The following is a 14,202-nucleotide window of genomic DNA, read 5'->3' as shown; positions in this document are numbered from 1 at the left end:
AAAGAATATTTTCAGCTTCTTTTAAAGACAAAAGACGTTATTATCATGTAAAATTCATACAAATTCCTCTTATTTTAACAATTAAACTCCATCACATTAATTTCCTTCATTTCCACCAAAGCATAATATCCATAAATTTCATTTTTAATAAGAAAAAAGAATGATATTATGATTGTGAATTATGGTGGAAGAGCGGATGACGGAGGAGTAGAAAAAATGACACTTGTTGGACGAGAAAAGTGCGGTACTAGTTAGTTGGACGGTGGAATTGTTGAAGTGAAGTATGAAGTATATAAGAAGTTTAAATATCAAATGACCAATATAATTTGTATGGAATATAAGGGCCCGTTTGGTGCGTAGAATATGATAGAGATATGATAGGATATCAAGCAGGATAAGGATAGGATAAGATAGATACAAGATAGGATATGATATATACACACACATACACACACACCATTGGAAAACAATTATATATTTTTTAAAATATTTTAAAATTGATAAAAAAAATATTTTTCTATAATTACAAAAAATTCATTGAGTAAATAATTTCAATTTTTTCTTTAAAAAAATCATGATGAATTATAGTATATATATTAGATAATTAAAATAAAAGTACATATATATATATATATATATATATATATATATATATATATATATATATATATATATATATATATATATATATATATATATATATATATATATATATAAAATAACAAAATTACCCTTTCAAGAACATATATTTAATTTGATAAAAAATAAAATTAATATTCATATTTTTAAAATTTTAATAATTATTTTATTTTTAAATATTCTAATTATATTTTATAATGTTAAAAAATTATCCTTATGACAGTTATACATATATTTTAAAAGTTATTTATTAATATTAAATTTATTTTTATTTAAATTTTGTCGTATTTAATTTTTTATTTTAAATTATATTTTATAAGAGTAAATTAGTAAATCATATCCTGTCCGATTCTAACCCAGCTCATATTCAGGATAACAATTTGAATTAGTGAGACAGGATAAGATAGGTTTCAGGATTAACTTATCCTATCCTGTTGTGTCAGCAAACACTTGATTAATATAGGATATGATACATATATCCTATCATGTCTCTTATTCTGCGCACCAAACGGACCCTAAAGGTTTTATACAACCAAAACTTAATATATATATATATGAGGGGACTAATTTTTAGTTTTTTAGAAGATGAAAAGATAGAGTATAATAAATAATAGTATTTAAGTAATTTTTATAATTTCTTAACAGATACGGATATCTGCGGGCACGGGTAACATTAAATCTGTATCCATATTCATTAATAAACGGATATTTAAATATCCATTTATTTTATCCGCAAATATCTATTCAACTACCTGCCCTGTACCCATGACGAATTTTATCTGCAAGTATGGATATTTTTGTCATCCATACATTTGAAGAAATATCTTAATGTCTATAATGAAAGCTTTTCAAAGACTCACTTGTGCAAGAATTATTCTCCAGCGTCTCTCTTATGTTTCTTTATTTAAGGAACTGAAGACTTAAAGAAAAAGTACCAAATGAACTAATGAGATAAACTCTAAAGTGATTTCAATTGAACATTTGTTAATTAATAGTGATATAATTGTAAATCTCTATTATAGGCGAGGTGATTGCGGCCACTGGTAAGGATGACACCCTTCTACCGCCCAAAGTGAGACAGTTTCACCTTAAGCTCTCCCCACTCGCCCCGCTTAGGTAAAAATGGGAAAAGATACATCTTGGTCAGAGAGAATCCAAGATCAATAGACTAAATCACATATTCGTAGGAAGTAGGGATTCAACTATCCACTACTATGACTAGGTGGGTGGTTATCATTCCCGAAAAACACTAACTACAAGCCCATTGACCTCTTTAAATACCTTATCTTTGGAATAAGGAAGGGCAACTAATAACATACAAGGAATAACATAAGGAGACAGAGCTTGTAATCTCACGTGAGCTTTCTCTCTCCATAGCCAAAAATACAACCGAACAGGGTTTTTCACCACCGTGAGCAAGTTCTAAACCATCAAAAATAACTAAGACCTCTAGCCACCCCTACAAGCATAGAAGTGTCACTCATTATGTACTTTTTGACAAGAACAATTATTATAAAGTTTTTTTGAAGTGTATTTTTTTGTTCCTAGGTAGGGATGAGAATAGGTTAGACCGACCTATTAGGACCAAACTTAGACTATTTAAAAAATTCTATGAAGTCTTATAGGTCAGCATACATATATATATATATATATATATATATATATATATATATATATATATATATATATATATATATATATATATATATATATATATATATATATATATATATATGTGTGTGGAAAAATAGTATAAAAATAGGAAAATAGACTATTTGAAAGTAGGGGTGTTCAAAATCGAACCAATCCAATAGAAAACTGCCAAACTGAACCAAACCAAATTAAAACCATAAAAAATCGTATTTGATTCAGATGTGTTTGAGTTATTTCCTAATAGAACCACGCGGTTCGGTTTGATTTGCGGTTTGTATTTTACAAACCAAACCAAACCAAACCGCATTATGTTACAAAATCTTACTAACCATATATATATATATATATATATATATATATATATATATATATATATACTCCAAGAGTAAGTGTTGAACACGTAATCCAAATCTTAACCATTGATTTTCATTAATCTAACGGTTTTAATTGATCATTTAATTTAATTATTTTTGGAAATATTTTTCTATAAAAAAAATTAATTAAAGTCGTTAGATTAATGATAATCAATGGTTAAGATTTGGAGTAAGTGTTCAACACTTACTCTTGGAGTAAATATATCACAAGATTTGGAGTATGTCAGATTTGGACCGTCTAAATCTAACTTGACCTATTTTTACTCGCAGTTTTAAGTAAAGGATAATTTTGACGATTTATTTGTATTATACTATATTTGAATTGATGGAATAGAAGAAAACACATAACAAAATAGAATCGAATAGAACAAAATGAAATATACTTTTTACTATTTTGTTTGAATATTTTATTAATAATACTTCATTACATACACCTAAAATCAAATATAATAAAAAATAAAGAATTAGATGAAATAAATTCTATTTTCTATTTTATTTTATCTATTATTTAGAATCTAAATAATAGAATCATATTATTTACCATTCCATTTCATTTCACTCCCTATTCCATTGTATCTAATACCCACATCCAAAAAGTATCCTTATTCATATATCCATATATTGATTCAAACTTTTGTTGCACTATATTGATTAAAACAAGAAGAAAATTAGTAGGTTTCTTTTGCTTTTATTTATTTATTTATTTTTTAAATTTTTTAATGGATTTTTGAAAACCCTCCGACAAAGCAAAGTCAAAAGGAGATGGATGAGATGTAATAAAAAATTTACCTTTTTATTTATTTTTATAATCATTTCCCACAGCAAGTTCACCAACTCATCACCCATGTCCAATGTTCAAACAACTCAGCCATTGATAGTCAACTTCAACTCTCTCCAATTTCACCACTCAACCCAACTCTCTTCTTCCTATTCCTGCATACGTCTTCTCACTTAATCAATGCCTTTCGATTTGTTCTTCTGGCTTCTCATTTGTTTCCCTCTCAATGTTGCCCTTTTAGCCTCAGCTTTCTACCAGGTTTTCCACTTTTTCAATTTCCTCCTCTTTCAATACAAAAAGATGATTTTTTTTTCTTCATACTTATACTTAATTTAACTTCAATCTATGTTTTTTTCTTCTTCCCCTTTTTGGGGTTTTTAGGTTTTGATGTTATCTGACTTAGAAGCTGATTATATAAACCCTTATGATGCTTCATCTCGGATCAATTACTTTGTGCTTCCTGAGTTTATTGCTCAAGGATTGTTTTGCGCTCTCTTTCTCTTCACCGGTCACTGGTTCATGTTTCTTCTCATGCTTCCTCTTGCTTCCTATCATGGGATGCTGTAAGTACAATTTTTGAATACAAACTCAACAATGTGTTGTGGGGCTCAAATTATATTGATTGAATGCACTATATATATTTGTTTAGGTTAAGTTTTTTGGGGGGAGAGGGAAGTATAGGAGATTTGTGACTTTGGTCAAGTTTGGATTAGCTTCTAAAATTGTTGGTTAAGATAAGTTGAAAAAGTAGTTATCACTTAAGCACATATGTGTTTATGGACAATTGTAATTTGAAACACTGTTGGGTATGGCTCATAGTTACTGATAAGTGGGTAGTTGATCAAGAGTATGGTTCAGGGCTGTACTCTCTAAACCTTTAGCTCAATTTGCACTCAGGGAGGTAGACACAATTGCAAGTCGATCCAATGGCGGACCTGGAGGGGGGAAACAATAATGGGGATGCCAATGGCAGACCTGGAACTGCGAGTCGATCCACGCAGAGCACATCATAAAGAAGGCATCACAAGATGGAATTACCACTTTTTCATGGAGAAGACGCACCAGGCTGGATTGGAAAAATTGAACATTATTTTTGATTCAGGCAACTGCCTGAGGAGGACAAGCCGGATGCTGCATTGATGGTGATGGAGGGAGTAGCCCTCGCATGGATGCAGCGGTGGGAGGCAAGCACTACAACACCCAATTGGTGCGCGAATTAAAAAATGCCATGCTTAGTAAGTTTCAACCCACATTGGTTTTGAATGTGGTGGAGGTGATGTTGGGGCTGAAACAAGAAGGCACAGTGAGGGAATTTCGAAGGAGTTTTGAAGATCCAAGATCCAGAACTCATCTTAGGAACTAATGGATTGAGGGAGGAAATTGGGGCTGAAGTGAGGCTGCAAAGTCCCAAAGATTTGGTAGAAATGATGGATGCGGCTCTGCTTGTCGATGAGAAATTGAATATGACTTTTCACAAATCTGGTGGGTTTAGAAATTGGAAAGAAGAACCAGGGAGCAAGCAAATCAATGGGGATCAAACAAAAAGTGCGGCAAGACTAGAGTACATAAATAAGGTAAGAATTCCACCCAAAAGTCTTTATCTGTGAACAAATTATGGAAAAAAAGAAGAAAAGGACTATGTTTCACTTGTGATGAGAAATTCTCTACAAATCATGTATGCAAGAATAAACATCTTCGAATGCTGGTGATAGAAAAAAAGAGCGACAGGGAAGATTCAGAGGTATCCGAGGAGGAGGAAGTTGTACGGGAAGCACAAATAAAAAATCTAGATTTGTGTAGTTCAACAGGAATTACTATAGAATAGTCTTCTTAGATTGGGGAGAGTTTGGGGAACAAAAGGTCTGGTGTTAATTGATATTGGAGCTTCTCATAATTTTATTTCTTCTAAGATGATGGAGAAATGGGGGATAAGGGTAGAGACTGCAACGCCTTATTGGGTCAAGGTGGGAAATGGAGAAAAAATTGTGTAAAGGTGAGGAGATCAAATTACTAGGAATGGATGGTTGGAGAGTCTTGGAGACATTATAGCCAACTTCAAGGATTTGAAATTGAGAATAAAAAAGGATGGGGTCAAGTATAATTTGGTGGATGATCATGCCCTAAAAAAAAGGAAATGTCAGCCAAACAATTGGTGGCGGAGGATTGCAGAATTTTACTAGAGGGCAGCAATGGAAAGAATAGGATTGCAAACCCTGTTGCAGGCTTGCAGCAGTGTTGCAGCCTGCAGGAGTTTGAAGTTGTTTTTCAGAAGTTGGAAGGGCTACCACCTGATAGGAGGCATGTCAAAATGTGACAACTCATGGGAAAGCATGTATAACTTACAAGTAGGGGTGTGCATTGTTGGATATTTTTATAAACCAAACCATAACCATTTAAATGGTTCGGATTTATAATCATAACCACATTTCAATCAAAACTGATTATAAATCCGGTTATAATTATATAACCGGTGTTTAAAAAAAAATCCAGTTTTAAAAATATTTTTTAATTTAAAAATTAAAAAATTTATAATTGAATTAAAATATTTGGATTAATTTTGGATTTTGGATAATATCCGGATTATAACCGAACCCAAAAATAACTTAACCGGTTAATAACCATTTAATTGTATCCGGATTATATGAATGGATAACCAACCATTAATAACTAAAGCAGTTAATAACCATTTAACTATATCTGGATATTTAAAACGGATTTGGATTTGATTATGAATTTGGACCTCATAACCGGATATTTAAAACGGATTTGGATTTGATTATGAATTTGGACCTCATAACCGGATATTTTGCACACCCCTACTTACAAGCGGTATTTCCTTCTTTTCCCCTTGAGGACAAAGTGAAAGTTCTAGGGGGAGTTTTGTAAGTAGGCATGCTGTTAGTAAGGTGTATGTTAGGAAGGATAAAAGTTGGAATTAAGCTTGTAACTAAAATTATTACAGTTACCAAATGAGTAACTAATTCTGCAAGTAAAACAGAATTATACATTGTAGTTACAGTTGTAACTTGTAACAGAAGAACAACTAATTCTGTTAGTAAAACAAAATTATAAATAGTAATTGGAGGGAAGAGAGAGTTAGTTTTTGGAACTCAATTGCAATTAGAGTGGCTTTCTCGAATCAGCCAGTTTATTGCATACTCTAAATTCTTAGAGAATTCTTACCTTCTTCCCTTGTACCAGTTGAACCTTTCAATTTATGCGGACCAGTTAGATGAAATTCTATAAACTCTTGTTTTGGCTATACTGCTGTCCCAATTATTTGGTCTTACTAGTTTGTGCAATTGAGCTTTTGATTTGTTATATACCTTAGATCCATCATGTTGGATGTGCCAACAACAGGATATGGTGCATGCCAGATAACATAGCTAGGTTCATGATTGAATAGTATCTAATGTGTTATATATCTATAATTACTGCCAATACGTTTTAGGGACATTTAAATATTGAAGAGTAATTATAATGATGTGAAAAAAAGTTAGTTAATGGACTACATAGCACATATTTTGTTCAGTACTTCCTTATATGAAATTGTATGCTCTCTAGTCAATTCATTATTGTTCCATTTCAATGATTCAGGTATGTTAAGCGGCAGCATCTCCTTGATGTTACTGAAGTGTTTAGGGTACTCAATGCTGAGAAGAAATTTCGGATAGCCAAAATTGCTTTTTACCTAACAATGGTTATTATAACTATCTTCAGGTTTGTCCTTAAAATAGCATTCACTTAACTCCGTGTCCATTTATTATTATAATGTAGGCAAATCATTAGGATTCATACTGCAGGAAGCATATTATTTTATACTTCTAAGTTTGAGTAATTAGATATTTGGGCCACTGTTCTAAAATACTAATTAAAAAATTACAAAAACTGAGTTTTTGACTTTTGCTATAGTATTACACAAAATTGCTCTTGGGGGGTGACAGATTAGTGATATACATTACAATTAGAATCATGTTCTTAATCATAAAAATGCATGATTTTGCTTTCCCTGGACGATTAATATTTAAGAGTCCACACATAATCAGATTATGGTGAAATCAGGCGGAATCCGAGCTGTTAATTGGATGATTTGTGATTTTTGTGTAGTTTCTGCGATTCTGGGTGGGGTGCTGTAAGGAAGGACAGCCTCGCGGTGTACAGCCTTGCACTAGGATTAGAGAAGAGGACCTGTTTTCTGAGTATGGGTCATAAGGAAACTTGTTCTAGTGTGTGTCAAAATAAAACCCATTTAGAAAATAGGATTATGGTTAAAAAATATGCCTATTAATTTCTACTTCATTCCCTAAATATACGAGCCTTTTGATATTTTTCCTTATCCCTTCATATAAATAAGACCAAAAATATGTTCCTAATTATGTTAAATATTTTTCTGCAATCTATACAGGATAAGATGGTGTGGTAAGACTAAATAGGATACGATTAGAAATGACAATATTAGAGAGTGTCAAAGTAACATAGACAAAATGGTGGAAAATAGACTTAGGTGGTTTGGGCATGTAAAGAGAAGTCTTGTAGATTCTGTTGTAAGGTAAGTAGATCAGATGGAGATGAGTCAAACAACTAGAGGTAGAGGAAGACCTAGAAAAACTATAAGAGAAGTTATTAAGAAAGATCTCGAGATTAATGATTTGGATAGAAGAATGGTCCTAGGTAGAATATTACGGCGAAAGTTGATCCATGTAGCCGTCCCCACTTAGTGGGATAAGGCTTGGTTGTTGTTGTTATAATAATAAATACTAAGAGGGAAAAATATACCAATTACCTCTCCCAAAGGGTAAACAAGTAAAATAATATCAATTGCAAATAAATTTTATACTATTACTAATACCAACTTGTTTATTTCCCGCAATTTAATCAACAAGGTACTATATTTAGGGACTAATGTAGTAACCATTATTATAAGTTAAAAACAGTGGTGAAAGCTCTTCATTTCTGCGACTCTCCAGTTCTATGCAACCAGAGTAGACTCTTTAATCACTTCGTTCGCTTCATTTCCTTCTCACTTTCCCTTGTTCGTTTTCTCCAGTTCTTCATCTGTTTCATCCTGAGTTCTTTTCTGTTTTGTTTTGTCTTTGTTAACCATATGGCTTCAAATTCAATGCTGCTACTGCTGGGGGATCTGTTGTTGCTGCCTCCCCTGTTCCTAGTTATAACAACAAGCCTAAGAAGCCTAAGAATGCTCATGAAATTAGAAGTGATGTTGCTTAGAAGTATAGAGTTTCAGTGGATGGAAGTGCTTTAAAACTGGAGTATAAAACAATCACTACTGAAGATGATAGCTTAGAATTTACTGAAAAAATGAAAAGCAGTGAAATGGAGGGGGTTAACAGCTCCAAAAATTGTTTTAAGATGAGGAGATTTAGCTAACAAACTATCATCAATAACATGTTTAAGAAGGAATTGAAAGAGGATGTGTGGAGAGATACCGTGAATGATCTTGTTTATGTCAGGGCTAATGCAAAATTGTCCAAGAAGAAGCACTATAGAAGACCACACTAGCAGATAAAACTTGGTGACATTTCATCCGATGATGAGATTAAACTCGGTGACGTTTCATCAGATGATGAGTATTTTGGAAGGAAGTTGAGCAAATCAAGATTTATTAAATTATTTGATTTTTTAATTTGAGGACTGTATGTTCATTTCTTGGTGTTTTTTTACTAGCTATAACTGTTTTTTTTTTTACTTATGAAGTTGAGTTATGAGTTTGTAGTATGAGTTAGTTTATTGACTTGTGCTAATAAATTTAAGTCTAATAAACTTAATTTTAAATATTAAAAAAAAAAAGTTTAATTAAATATTTGAAGTATGAATCAAAGGTGTTGGGAGGCCGGGGAGCGAGGTCCGGAAGTGTCGATGGGGACCTTGACACCACAAATCTTCCCAAAACCTTAAGGCAATGGAGGTATGAGTCACCTCTCTTAAAAACCCAACATTTTCTCCATGCCTTTTCGATGTGAGAAACCCAATAATCTCCCCCACAAGTGTGAGTCGCCCACATCACTAGCCTTGATCAGGGCTATGGTTCCAAGAGACTTTGACACCATATATCCACCCAAGACCTTAAGGTAATGGAGTATGAGTCACCTCTCTTATAAACCCAACATTTTCTCTATTTATAGTCGATGTGAAACTTTAGCACAACTTTCACACTTGAAACCCAACAAAAGGATTTCTTTCTCTTGTGCTATTTTATATGCATATATATGAGTTTCATGAAGTTTGAATTTGTACAATCTTACTATTCGTGTTACAATTTTACTCCCCCTTTCTGATTATGCGTAAAAAATCTTGATTTTTAAGACGTTTCTGGTGTAAATTAATGCATTTTATTTGCTGTATAACTATATATTATTGAATGTTTTATAACTTAATCTTGACAATTTTGTAATAAAAATATTAAACAAATAAGGGGATCGTGTCTTTTAAAGTTCATGTAATCGTTTTATTTTTGATAAGTTCATGTAATCATTTTTATTTTGTGTTAGTTAAATATAAATAAAAAGCATCCCTTAACCCTTCATTAGTTATTCTATTCCATTCCAATACTTTCAATTCCCTTGAACCATATATAGTTTTATTTTTGATATACTTTCAATTTGCTTTTAACGTTTAAATTCCAATTCAATTCGGGAACACAATCTGTGCACCGAATCTTTATACCAGTCTGGCTTGGGACGAACCATTAACAGTTCAGTTTTATCGAATTATTATACAGTTCAGTGCGGTTCGGTTTGGTTTTCCTTCTTGAACAGAATCATAAACCATCCTAATCGCGTGTGTACTAGCCATTAATGAAAACCCTCTAAGTAGATACAGTACAGGAGCAAATAGTATGTACTAATTTTGTCATTATTAAGAGATTTATGGTGGTCTATTCTGTTTCTTATGCCAAACTCTTCCCTACACCAAAAAATTGTCAACACATGTCATCACGAGGCAGTGTTGCAGACTTTCAGTTGATTCTCGATGGGGATGAAATTGAACTTGATTTCTTTGGGAATTGCATGAACAGGTTTTACGTGTGCTAAACTGCTAGTCCCTTATGATATGGGAAAGAGAGCATTTTGAATTAATCAAAATATTGAATGTTATAATTTTACACTGCTAACTGGTGTATCTTTAATTTAAGTAACATTTTTCATGGCTTGCTATTTATCATTCTTTCAAAGGGCCTGAAGGTTAACCTCTCAACCAACTTTCCATTTGCAGGCTTGTATTACTCGCCGTCTTCTATTTAGATATGGATGATGAATGACACGGAGAAACTTTGAATACCTGCTACTTGTGCAGTATGACAACCTATGTGTAAGTTACTCAATAATTTCCCCCCTCTATATTATATTCTGTAGGAATCTGTGATTTTATTGTGGTTCTATACTATCAGATTTAAGCAAAGTGGATTATTTCTTAAAAATGTTATAACTTGTTGGAAAAAAGAAACACGTTGTGAACATTCTTGCATGAACTGTATGTAGTATCAAAAGTGTAGCTTATAATTGCTTATTATTATAATGCTTTCACTTCCAATCAAGGCGTTTGTTTTCTTTTTTCAGTGTAAAGAGCTAATCTTTCATTTCTAGCACAACTATAAAAGCTTACCGGTTCCAAGTTAAATCGCGTGAAATAGGATTCATCTTCAAGGAGAGTTGTAGAATTTGTGAGGATTTTTACGTGTCGTGAAATAGGATTCATCTTCATGATCAAGTAGTTCCTGAAGAAACTTGTTGGGCTTGAGATAGTACATGTTTATTTGGATTTTACTTTTAGTCCTTGATGTTTGTTTGGACTTCAGGAGTTGAACAAGTTGTATTAAAGAACAGAAACACGTCTTGTAATAGAAATGAAAACCCTATACTTTTTAATGCAACATGGGGTGTATCATTTTAAGTAGCATTTTTTATTTACAACCCTATCACTGTATCTTTTGGTGTTCATTTAAATCTTATTCCTATTTCCCATAGGTTTAATATGATTATTTTGTTTTTTTATGCCAATAACAATGTTTTGTTTAATATGATTATTTTGTTTTTTTTACTAAGTTATCATTGTCTACTATCTGCTACGATCCAATCCATTCCATTTGACAAAAAAGAGTTACATTTAGAAGACCAAATTATTAGACTCAATTATAGAATTTATTAAGGACTTGTCGTTGACTTTTGTTCCGTAATCGAATTAGAAATATTTGGAGATTCGATGGATTTGAGTTCTAACATAGTGTAGTGAGATTTTGATACGTTGAAATATAGATAGACCTACAAAGTCAACACTCCAACGCCTAAGTCAGTGGAGGAGTGGGAAAATAGTTTGAGTGTGTGAATAAGATAATACTAATGACGTGTGATGGACTTTATATACTGTGGACGAATAGAGTTGTCCCCTCGTGATCTTGCACCTTATGTGGGGGGTCGTCCAATCATATCTGACAGTTGTGAGCGCTTTGAGTCATTAATGCCTTAGTGTGCACGTTCTTGGATTGGGCCTCATCGTGATTGTGCTTAACCTCCATTGGGTCTGTGGTCGTTCCAGAACAATCGCTCCTAAAGTCCGTCATGGCGTAGAAATGAAGAGACTTTTCCGAGTACCGGGTCATTGACTCATTCGAACGTGGTCCTCGTGACAGATTCCTATCTTTCAAAAGTGGAAAGGCTTAGAGAGGAGGGAGAAGTAACCTTGAGAATAATGCATTAAATGCTAATTTTGTTAGTGAAACGTTTCACATGTATATTTTTCCACATGACCCTAGACTCCTAAGATAGAGATGACGCTACGCTTTAAGGTGCGCAAGTGCATTTGTGTGTCGTTTTGATCCTGAGGTGAATCTTGTTCATTGATTTTCGTCTCCATGTCTTCCTTTGTTCTAGAACATTGATTTTCCTCCCTCATTGCGTTATATAAAGGCATTTTCTCTTCTCAGATTACATTTCACCTTTTGCGCAAACTGTACTTTTCTTTCTTTGCCAACCTGACCATCCTTCCCTAAACTCGAGTGATAACTTATTCTAAAATTTTGCCTTTCCTTTTTAAGTTTCACAATTCATTTGGTTCCTCTCGCTTTGAGCGATTTTTATTGAAACTTCAACTTCACATCTTTTATCTTCTTAATGTACCATTTTCTCCCTCTTGTTTACTGTAATCACGTATTGCTCTTTATTTTAGCAATGACCAATCTAGAAGATGAACCTGCAAATATTATCGACACACCCATTGGTGATGATATAAGTGACACTTTATCTCACACATGGGTGGTAGACCTAGCATTTTTTAGTATTGTTAATTTGACGGGTACTCACCCTTTAGCCAACCTCATAATCCTTAGTGAACGTTCTGAGTCTAAAGAGGGTTCTATCCAAAGTGGTAGTTGACCCATGAATCCTTATTTTTGTGGATATGCTGATAATCTCGCAGAAGGAGTTGGAGGGGTAAACTTGCATCTTTCTCTTAGCGAAGATGTCGGTCCTGATTCCCTTCTCATGTGTTTCATGTGGCAGATCCTAGGTCTCTTGAAGCGTAACAGGAAGATAAAAGGGATCACTTTTTTAATAGGTTTTTAGGTCTTTGCCTTTCATCTAACTTGTGATACTACTAGTTGCTAATCTATCCATAACTTAATGCTTTCTGCTCCCTTTTCAGCTTCCAATGTGATACATGGGATGAACGCTTCATACTCAACCTTGTTATTGGTGAGGGGAAACTCAAAATTTAGAAAAACTTAAATCGCTAAACCGAATTCATTTTCCAATACGAGTCTAGCCCTGCTTCCTTTTCTATTGCATGACCCATTTGTGAACATGATCCAGGTATGAGCTGGTTCGAGTACACCCGGAGTCATTTTATATATGAAATTCGCAAACATTTGGGCCTTCATCCTTTCTCATGCTTGAAGAAGACGCAAAAATAAGACATCTCGACGGGTCATTTGGTTAGCCACCTTGCCAAATTTGGCTAGTGGAGTATTTGCATATATGGTAGATCAATACGAACAATGATAACATGTTCAAAGGAATAACGTTGCTGCTTCGTGGATGCAGTCACTAGTGTTGACACCACTTTCTCTATCTTTTGATGACATGTTTCAGATCCGACTAATGCCTTAGATATGAAAGACAGTAGGCTCTGGCTAGAATCCATTTTTGAGATGAGGATGACACTAACAACTTCAGTGGATATGACTAGATAAAGGAATAAAAGTTTCCAACCACGGGTTTGGATAACACAAGTGGTGTTGATAAGATTGTTTTGGGATATACGAACTCCTACTTGCACTTCAAAGTCCACTCAAAGCGTGCTTCTTTCTTCGATAGCTTATAAAATGACAATGCATGTTAGGCCAACCTCGATATGAATGTTTAGTTCTGTGAGCATCCTGTTTAATTTCATTACATGTTTCTTTATTGTTGGCGCTCCCATCTTGAGGACCGCTTTGCATTTATCTGAGTTCACTTCTATGCTTCTATCTGTCGAGTAGAAGCATAGGAATTTGCTGGCTTTTACTCTAAAGGTACTTTTCCCTGAGTTAAGCCTCATAATGTACTATCGAACCCATCAAACACGCCGGCTAAATGTTCTTCTGTAATCCTTCTTTACCGGACTTGACGATCATATCATTCATGTAAGCATTTAATTTTTCACCTATCTCTTATTTGAAGATTTTGTTCATCATTCTATGGTATGTTGCTCCTGCGTTCTTCAGGCCAAATGACATGGCGTTGTATCGATAGTTAGCTCGTTCAA

The 14,202-nt window shown here is 33.5% G+C and overlaps 1 protein-coding gene across 1 annotated transcript; it reads left to right on the top strand.

Moving 5' to 3' along the window:
• Nucleotides 1-3,482: 3,482 nt before the first annotated feature.
• On the top strand, nucleotides 3,483-11,456 carry LOC131610391 (protein cornichon homolog 1-like). Its single transcript, XM_058882335.1, has 5 exons — nucleotides 3,483-3,702; nucleotides 3,826-4,007; nucleotides 7,042-7,164; nucleotides 10,678-10,773; nucleotides 11,022-11,456. The coding sequence occupies exons 1-4, from the start codon at nucleotides 3,625-3,627 to the stop codon at nucleotides 10,721-10,723; spliced, it is 429 nt and encodes a 142-aa protein (XP_058738318.1). The 5' UTR covers nucleotides 3,483-3,624; the 3' UTR covers nucleotides 10,724-10,773; nucleotides 11,022-11,456.
• Nucleotides 11,457-14,202: the final 2,746 nt, after the last annotated feature.

The sequence above is a fragment of the Vicia villosa genome, linkage group LG6 (genome assembly GCF_029867415.1).
Source record: "Vicia villosa cultivar HV-30 ecotype Madison, WI linkage group LG6, Vvil1.0, whole genome shotgun sequence".
Taxonomy (NCBI): Eukaryota; Viridiplantae; Streptophyta; class Magnoliopsida; order Fabales; family Fabaceae; genus Vicia; species Vicia villosa.
Note: the sequence above shows the minus strand (reverse complement) of the source record. Positions and strands in the feature narration are given on the sequence as shown.